Source organism: Onychostruthus taczanowskii, unplaced genomic scaffold (assembly GCF_017590055.1).
Source record: "Onychostruthus taczanowskii isolate IOZ18803 unplaced genomic scaffold, ASM1759005v1 scaffold91, whole genome shotgun sequence".
NCBI lineage: Eukaryota > Metazoa > Chordata > Aves > Passeriformes > Passeridae > Onychostruthus > Onychostruthus taczanowskii.
The window spans coordinates 2,399,676-2,409,685 of NW_024507105.1; the positions used below are offsets into that span (position 1 = coordinate 2,399,676).

Here is a 10,010-nt window from a genome sequence, read left to right on the forward strand (position 1 = left end):
TCTGTTTATCCCTTGTCCACCTCACCTCCACATGAAACAGAATTGCAAAACTGCAGGATTTCCAATGTGAAGGCAGTGGGGATCACTCCTGTGCTGAAGAAGCCGTTTCCTCTGAGCACCTCTGCCAGGAAGGCTCAGCTGGGCTTGCCCTGTACCCTCAGCTGGAGCTGTGTGCTGGAGCTCAGCCCTGGCACAAGGGGAGTGGTGGAACCGTGCGTGGGAGCTGCACTGCTCCACCAGAGCGAGGTGAGCGCAAGGACAAGGACAAGGCCAGCACAGCTCTGGGAGCTGCGTCCAGCCCAGGACAGGATGTGCGTGCCAAGGAGGTTCCCACATCCAGCAGGACACAATCAGCTGTTTTCCTCCTCACATCCTGTCTCTTTTTATGCCTCCGTGCTGCAGTGCCTCTCCAAGGAGCCTCCTGCTCCCTGGAGGAGAGAAACCAGCTGTGACCAACCTATGGAGCCCCCATTTCTCTCCAGCTGCCACTGGGCCTGATGAACCCTGAGGAGAGATGTCTGGAGAGACAGAGGGGAGGAAAGGGAGCTGCTCCCCTCCAGAGGAGTGCTTCAGAGGCTCAGATCCTGCCTCCACACAGGGAAATCTGCAGCAGTAACTGAGGCACTGTGCTTCCTCAGCCTCCAGCACACATGCTCTGACTGCAGCCTTTCCAGCAGAAGCCTTGGCACGTGAATGCCTCCTTGCTTTAATCCCTGAGAGTGCTGAAGGATGCTGCTTTCATCTGATAGCATTTATGGACAGTTATAATGAGCTTTGGCTTGCTGAGATAAATTAAATTGCTCACCCAGAGGTGCAAACTTCATTAATGCCAGCAGTGAGTCAGATCAGCATTATTCTAGCCCAGAATGCAAACAGGCTGGACACATGAAAGGGGATTTGGCTGGGATTTCTTTTTTCTCTTTCTTTTTTTAACCTTCCTAATTGCTGCTGACTTGTATTCTTTTGCTGCATCTCTACTGAGGAATAAATCAGCCCAGACTCCATTTTCTTCATTCAGAAAACCAATTCTTTATTCACCAAGCTCATATTTGTAGGAAATATCAGAAGGCACTGTGTTAAACCTAATTGGCCAGCAATACAGTGAAACTCAGTACATTCACATTGTATACAGCTATCAAATTTTCTCTCTCTAGATATGTTTACATTTTTCCTTTGTGTATTCTCATGGGACAAATTTAATTTGTTTACACAGGTGCATTTGTTTTTTTCGCCCGCAGAATAGATTTTTGTGTTAAATAAACTCCTCATTTGCAAATTAACTTCACATGGGAACTTGCAAAGTGCTTGTTAGCTGCACTTAGACGAAATGACAGGCCAGCTTTGGCAGTTTTAGCAGAGGGAGGCCTGATTTCATAGGGCCTTTATTTTATAGTTCTTCCTGTCCGTGACATCTCACCCTTTTTGTTAATTTAAAAAAGGCTCTGTTCTGATGTTAAAACATCAGAGGGTATTGTATCATTAAGGTTATCACTGGTTATCTATTAGATATGGGATAAGATACATAAAAGACCATTTACAATCATCTAAATTAACCAAATTCTATCAAGTCATTGACACAGGCCTTCCCAGCATGAGCAAACAAAAGAGTAATGCCCAATATCTCTTAGGGAAAAGGAAATAAATGGCCATTGTTTTAAAGTCCATTAGCTGGAAATGTTGATCTTTGACATCACTGATTGTCCTCCTGGATCCTGGAACAGGGAATAGCTGAAGAAGGGTAGCAGGAACACTGTACCATGATGATGAGATCAGGCTTTTTTTACAAATTTTCTTTACAAATTGCCTCTGTGGTTTGCAGACACAGCTGTGTCTTGGCAGTCCCAGTTCTGTTCCTGTTCTGGCCATGAAGGCTGCAGGGTGATTAGGTTGTTTCTCTTTCCACTTGGCCTCATTTTCTCAGAGGCAGTTGGTGTCTGAGGGAATGAACAGGTGACTGCTCTGAACCTGCTGCTGATAAAACACAAGCAGAGCTTCTCTTGAAGCCAATTAATCAATTAGGCTTTGCTGGCACACTCAATTGGGATTTAAATTTGATGATATTTTTTCCAAATTTCTAATGCAAATATTGCACTATTCAAAATTATTTGTTGTCTAAACTTCTAATGTACACACAACATATTTGGATATTCTTAAGGCACTAAATTTCCCTTCTTCCTGTTTTTTTTTTTTTTTTAATGAGATGCATGTCATTGGTTATGAGCATGAATAAACATCAAGGCAAAACAATACACGTAGTGAACAAGAAACTGACAGCAATCAGGAATAAGTCAGATGCAACAATTAAGAATATTTCAGATAATACACATAATTAATAATAATTGTGAAATTAGGTAATTAGGAATCTCTGAAATACTGTACCATCATCCCAGAGTCTGCAAACAGCTGACAAACCTCAATTTAGTGAGGGCTTGGATAATTATTTCCAGCTAATAATTCCCAAGCTTACTCTAAAAATAGGTTCAGCTGTCATATATAAAGGGTCAAATTGTCACGTCAAAGTAACCTGAATTTAGTTTTGATGCAGAAAACATCTGGGTTTGTTGGCAAATTCTTCATCCAGATAGACCCAAGGCCAGGCCACCACCTAGGCTCCAATTGGGAGAGAATTCCCTAAACACATTTTAAAACAAGGCTCCTAAAAATAGCAGTTATGAGTAAAGGCCTTGGGGTTAAGGACTAATCACATCATCCAGCAGCTGGATCCCTCTGAAGTTTCCTTCAGGATAGAGATGCTTCAAACACAGCAAACTGCTGGAGTGCTTCTGTTATAACTGGGAAAAACCACTAGACTAGCAGTTTGGAAAAAGCTTTCAATGAAGCTCAGGTAGCTTTTCTTGGAACTCTGAAAAATACTTAAAATTATGAGACAGCATGGGGTCAAACCATAGCGCCAGTGCAGGGACCAGCCAGAGAGCTCAGCTGGTCTAAGAGATGCATAAGTGGCTAGAGAAGAAGAAAGGATCCTGAAATGACATGTGTATTTTAGATAATTACACAAAGAGATGTTAAAGCATATATGAAGCTGGCTATAACTACAGTAATAACATCTTATGAATGATGCCTGTTAGAAAATCAGTAAATTCACATCATGTAATCAATACACCATGTAACCATGTTGTTAGGAAGTTGAGATAACACCTTTCTAAATAGTCATGTAACTATGACAGCAAAATGAAACAAACACCGAAACAGCTCAGAATCAATAACAGCCATAATGTAGAATCATAACTGACTCTTCTGTGGAAGATAAAACAGCAGAGATTGTAACAAGCAACAGAATTTTTGATAAAACCAAGGGTGAATACCCTGTACCTTCTTTATCCAGAAACAGGTGTTTACCAGTGTTTCATCACAGCTGTTTTAGTCAGAGTCATTTCTTAAAAGAAAGCAACTATACATCTTACAATGCAGAAAAGTGATATTTAACTGTCTTAGATTGCAGTGCAAGATGTAACCAGGAGTACATATTCTATCACCAGCTGTTAGCACCAGGTGGGGCAGTTTTCTTTATCTCTTCCAGGACTCATCCTCCCTCCAGGAGATCTCTTCTGCTAATGGGCCATTAATGATGAATTATCTTCTGTTAATGGGCCATTGAGTGTCACTGCATGGCTGATAAAATTCCCTCATCCCATTGTGAGAAGCTCTGCCCAGGGGGAGGAGCCAAGCATTCCTACCTGGGTATAATCTGAGCCTTGGAACACTACAGCTGCCTTTTCCCACTGCATTCCCAGAGGAAGATCAGACACTTCCAGGCCTTCACTGGACCTTCAGAGGAACACTCCAGCCTTGTCCAGGATCCCTGTTCTACCAGAACCACAGCTGGCACTGCAGGAGGGCTGCAGCCACCAGTGAATGGGACTGTGTCACCACCCTGACCCATGGGCTGTCAGGGCCTGTTCTGACTTTGTCTGCTTCAGCTGTAAAGTTTTTTTGCTGTGATCTAATTATTTATAATCTAAAGAACTGCTGCTGATAAAATTCAAGGTTATAGGACATAGTTAAGAACTTAAAATTAATTGCTGTAAATAATCTTGGGAGAAGAGGAGAGCCACAGGCTCACAGGGGAGAGGGGTGTTGTGGGGTGGTGCTGTGGCCTGGCAGGAAGAAATCCAAAATGTTCTCAGGTTCAGGAGTGGCAAATAATGTGAGCCTGGAGGAACCAAAGAAGATGACAAGGGAAGACTGGAGGAAAAAGAAAGAATTAGAAGAGCAGAGAAAACTTGGAAATGCACCTGCTGAAGTGGATGAAGAAGGAAAAGATATCAACCCTCACATTCCTCAGTACATCTCCTCAGTACCATGGTACATAGATCCTTCTAAGAGACCCACACTGCAGCATCAGAGACCTCAGCCAGAGAAGCAGAAGCAGTACAGCTCCTCTGGGGATTGGTACAAACGAGGAGTTCAGGAGCACCCTGTGGCCACGAGGTACCGCAAAGGAGCCTGTGAGAACTGCGGGGCACTGACACACGGAAAGAGAGACTGCATGGAGAGACCCAGGAAAGCTGGAGCCAAACACACAGGCATGAATATTGCTCCAGATGAACACGTGCAGCCTCAGCTGATGTTTGGTTATGATGGGAAGCGAGACCGGTGGAATGGTTATGACCCAGAGGAGCACATGAAAATTGTTGAGGAATATTCCAAGGCTGATTTGGCCAAATGTGCACTGAAAGCACAGAAGCTTCAGGAGGAGTTGGCATCAGGGAAGCTGGAGCAAGTGAACTCCCCAAGACACCAGAGGGGAGAAGAGGAATCAAATTCACAGACAGAAAGAGATTATAGCAGTGAAGATGAAGACAAATACGCAGAAGACATTGATATGCCTGGGCAGAACTTTGACTCCAAAAGACGCATCACAGCCCGAAATTTACGTATTCGGGAAGATATTGCTAAATACTTGAGGAACCTAGATCCAAACTCTGCTTATTATGATCCCAAAACAAGAGCAATGAGGGAGAACCCTTATGCCAACACAGGCAAGAATCCAGATGAAGTTGGTTATGCAGGTGACAACTTTGCTCGCTACACAGGCGATGCCATTTCAATGGCACAGACTCAGCTCTTTGCCTGGGAGGCTTATGACAAAGGCTCTGAAGTTCATCTTCAAGCAGAGCCTACAAAATTAGAGCTCCTTTATAAATCTTTCAAGGAGAAAAAAGAAGATTTCAAGGCCCAGCAGAAAGAAAGCATCCTAGAGAAGTATGGAGGACAGGAACATTTAGATGCCCCCCCAGCTGAACTGCTGTTAGCTCAAACAGAAGATTATGTGGAGTATTCTAGGTGTGGAACAGTCATCAAAGGACAGGAGAAAGGTATTGCTTGTTCTAAGTATGAAGAGGATGTGAAGATCAACAACCATACATGCACTTGGGGTTCCTACTGGAAAGGTAAGTGGGGTTACAAGTGCTGTCACTCCTTTGTCAAGTACTCCTACTGTACAGGGGAAACTGGGAAAGAAATTGCTGATACAGAGGCAAGTTTATGGAAGAGCAGCCTGAGGAGGAAGAACACACGACAAAACCCAAAACACTGATGGAGATCCACCAAGAGAAACAGAAAGGGAAGAAAAAGAAGAAGCACAAGAAGAGCTCGAATTCTGACAGTGAGGGTGAAGAGAAAAAGAAGCAAGAAAAACTAAAAAAGGCTCTGAACGCTGAAGAGGCTCGACTTCTCCACATCAAAAAAATCATGCAGTTAGATGAGAGGAAGAGACCATACAACAGCCAGTATGAAACCAGGGAGCCAACAGAAGAGGAGATGGAGGCCTACAGAATGAAGAGACAGAGACCTGATGACCCCATGGCCTCTTTCCTTGGGCAGTAATCACAGGAGGCATCACTCCAGTACACAAGGCTTTTCTCACAGTTGTTAACGACTCTCTAGACTCTTATTTTTGCACGTCTGAAATAGCAGAAACCTTTTTGTGCTCTGAAGAAATTTGTGAAAACTTCTTTGAGCAGACATGAGCAGTCTAGCAGTTACTGGAGTTTTGTAAATGTGTGTGTATGTGTACAAATACAGGCACATATATACACACATATGTAACATATGCATAGATAAAACACATACTCTTTAAGTCCTTGAAGGAGCTCTGACTGAAATCCTACATTTATTTGGCCAACTAATATATATATATATATATAAGAAAGGCACAAAGCGCCCGCGGCTCTCCCGGTCTGGAGCCTGAGGGGACCGCAGACAGAGGAGCCAGCCCCGGGGGAGCCGCTGGGTCCGGAATGAAGCTTGGCTCCAAAAATACTGTCGGGCCCCGCTGGTCCTGCAGTTTACGAGCTCTGCTGCAGTTTAGGAGCTCTGCTGCAGGACCAGACCCGCTCAGCCGCTCGCCACGCCAGCCCCCGCAGTCGCCACGGCTCCCCATGGAGCGGCAGCCGGCCGGCCCCGCGCCGTCGGTGGGAGGGTAATTTAATCTTGCCGGAGGAAATTTTGCATGGGCACACAACTAAGTTCTGGTTCCGAGCTCGTGGCTGTTTGTTTCTTCACGCGGTTTGAGTCTGGCCGCCCCTGGGGTAGGAGGGAAAATGAGCGACACGGGGCCGTGCGCTCCCGAGCATCCGCAGCAGGGACAGACACACAGACACACAGAGACACACAGACACACACACACTCAGACACACGTACACAGACACACAGGCACTGTCCCAGAACCGGAGTGTAGCCTCAGGCTCCACTAAATACATTTGCCGAATCAGTGACCAGCCCCTGGACCACACAACACAGTAGCAAAGGTATCAGCACATACTTATGGTGCTGTATCTCTCCTTTTCCCAAAAATATTTTGTTCTAACTTTGTTTGGCTTTCTTTCCGTGACGGGTACGGAATTCATTTCCACGTCACGCTTCTATCCTGCCGTTTGTTTCCCCACACCTTTGCAGGTGAAAGTTCACTCACCACTGTTCTTGACACAGTTAAAAGTAGGTTAGAAACTGTTGTAAAATAGTTGATAATTGTTAAGCATGTACTGTTAGTTTGGTTATGGTAAAAGGGGTTTAAAAGGGTTGTTGTAAGAAATATGGCACTCAACGTACCATAATACATCTAAATAAAGTGCACCACGAGCCAGCCTGGACAGAGCTGTAATGGGACAATCAAGCGCATAAAACCTTCATGCAAATGAAGGACCCAAAAAGAAATCAATCTAAACGGACATAAAAACAGGATAAAAAGGGGACTTCGGACCCACTGAACTTGTGCCGCTCCACCCAGGACACCAGTGACATCGCTGCTGAAGCAGCCCCAGCGCCGGCGCTGCAGCATCCTCGACGGGATCGCTCTGCTCGGGCCTTTAAGTCTTTTTCTTATAATAAATGCTGAAATCACTTTAGTACCGGGAGCCCGCTGTCGTTTTTAACAACAGTTTTCCCCACGACTCGCTGAGCACTTCCCTCCTCTGCAGCTTCCTCACCTTCCACGGCTCTTTTTCGGCTGCGCATCCTCCGCGGTTCAGGACCGCGCATCTCCCGCGGTCCAGGACGGCGTTTGCAGCTCGCAGTTCTGTTCTCACCGGCTGCTCCCTTTCTCCCAGGTGTTGTGCTCGTTTCTGTGCGTTCCACGCCGTCTGCAGCCCCGTGCACTCCCCGGCTCCGCTTCACCGGCTCTTGTCTTTGCTTGTTGCACAGCGATCCCGCGGCTGACCGTAGCCGCAGCCTTTTGCTGCTCTGCATATTCCTTTTGCTGCTTTGCATATTCCTTTTGCTGCTTTGCATATTCGCTGCTTGAAATTCTGATCCTGCGGCCAGTGCTGCGTTCGTGTGCTGTGCCTGCTCTCGCTGCAATCTTCCTTTCACATCTTTGGATATTCCATCTCTAAATCCTGTCCCGCGGCTGGCTTGGCTCGTTTCACCTCCTTCTTTTGTGTCTCCTGTCGATCGCGTCTTCGGGGACACCTTGTGCTGGAATAAATCAGCCCAGACTCCATTTTCTTCATTCAGAAAACCAATTCTTTATTCACCAAGCTCATATTTGTAGGAAATATCAGAAGGCACTGTGTTAAACCTAATTGGTCAGCAATACAGCAAAACTCGGTTCATTGGATGGTAAGGGTTAATGTACATGACTATCAAATTTTCTCTCTCTAGATATGTTTACATTCTTCCTTTGTGGGCTCTCATGGGACAAATCTCATTGTTTACACAGATGTATTTGTTTTTCACCCTCAGAATAGATTGTTGTGTTAAATGAACTTCTCATTTGCAGGATCTATTCAACAACCTGGGCATATATGTTCATGGGAACTTGCAAATTCCTTGTTAGCTGCACTTTGCTTGTTAGCTTGCTCTGCTAAAATTGCCAGCTTTGGCAATTTTAGCAGAGCAAGGCCTGATTTCATAAGGCCTTTCTTTTATAATTCTTCTTCCTGTCTATGACACTCCACTGCTTTTCTACCTCTGTATCTTCTAGGGGAAAGCATCAAATAACACCTCTGGGCTGAATTATGTAACTCCACATGTCCATAGTTAGCAACTCTAGCAACTCATAGTTAGTTACTCTACAGCTTGGCCTGGATGGTTTCTAGCTCTTTCCTATATTTGACAAGTCCAAAAAGATATTTAAGACTAGATCTGGTGAGACACTAAAGTGTGTCCCTTATTTCTGTCCCAGGCTGGGAAATAAGACATTGCACGCTGAGACGAATGCCAAAGAGAAGATGGATAAAAAAGTGAACAATCATCATAAAAATGTAGGAAACTGTCACTGCATGGTGTGAAGAGCAGGAGCTCCATCCCTGATCCCAGGGTGACACCAGGGCTCCTCTCACCAGGTGTGTCTGTGTTTCTTGCAGGGACCATGGCCATGTGGCAGACCACAGGACATTGCTCACTCAGTAATTCACTTGCCCATCATGTTTGAAATTCAGCCCAGAGCCTCTGACTGGCTGTACAGGACCAAACTCTGGGGCTCTGCAGACTAGAATAAGATGTCACAGGCTCCAGGTTTCAGGCTGTGGTTCCTTCAGTGAAAATTGGCTTCTCACAGTGTATTTTCCCAGTGCAGAATGTCTTCCCGTTTCTTTGTACAGAAAATGGCATCAATATAACACAATAAATTTAATTCATAATAGCAATTAAGACCCCGAGAGGGTGGATCAGCAAGGGAGGATCCAGCCACTGGGGAAGCACTTCCAGGAGCAAATGTGTGAGAGCCATCTGTCGCCTCTCCACACACAGCGACAGCCACAGCACGTCTCTGCAGCCTACTCAGAGAATTCACACCATGATGAAGGCTTGTTGAATTTATTCTGCAAGTGCTCTGCACTGAAGGGGATGCGAGGCTCAGCCATGGTGGTGCCCAGCAGCTCTGAGCAGGAGGGGCAGCTTGCTGCCTCTCCCTCTCCTGAAGGAAAATGTGGCTGTTGGGTTTGCAGAGCTCTGAGTACTCCCTGCAGAGAGCGTCCTGCCTCCACTGAAGCTTTCAACAATCTGATGGTGGGGAGCAAAAACCAAATTCTTACTGAGAAACATGGTGAAGTGCTGTCAGAAAGGGGAAAACCCTGCTCCAGGTGACACTGATGAATGCCCTGCACTCCTTTACCTGCAGTCACAAGCCAATGAACTTTCCTTTCCATTCTTCTGCATAAAAATGGAGCGTCATGCGCAAATATAAGAAGGCAAAAAATCACTACAGGCCTTATAAAACCTGTCAGTGCTGCACAGGCTCCTTTCCCCAGGGAGGGTTGGAGGAAACGAGCATGAGACAGTCACTCATCATTTTGCTTAAGATGAAGCTGGGAGGCCCAGGGATGCTGCAGCAAAACCCACAGCAAAGCTGCAGAACAAAGAACTGACTGAGCCAGCTCCTGGCCCACACAATGCAGGAATCAGATCAGTTGAGGACAGGAGCCACAGGGATTCCAGGGACTGTCTCCTTGGACCTCCTCATCCCTTCACCTTTCAGGTCTTCTCTGGTATGTGATGATGAGGTGGGACCTGAATTCCCATCTGACCAGCTGAATGTGCTTCAGACA

The 10,010-nt window shown here is 45.6% G+C and overlaps 1 protein-coding gene across 1 annotated transcript; it reads left to right on the forward strand.

The window, feature by feature from the left end:
- Nucleotides 1–4,138: 4,138 nt before the first annotated feature.
- On the forward strand, nt 4,139–5,850 carry LOC121347554 (pre-mRNA-splicing factor SLU7-like). Its single transcript, XM_041426268.1, is given in 2 exon segments — nt 4,139–5,504; nt 5,507–5,850. Coding segments are annotated over 2 exon segments (1,710 nt in total).
- Nucleotides 5,851–10,010: the final 4,160 nt, after the last annotated feature.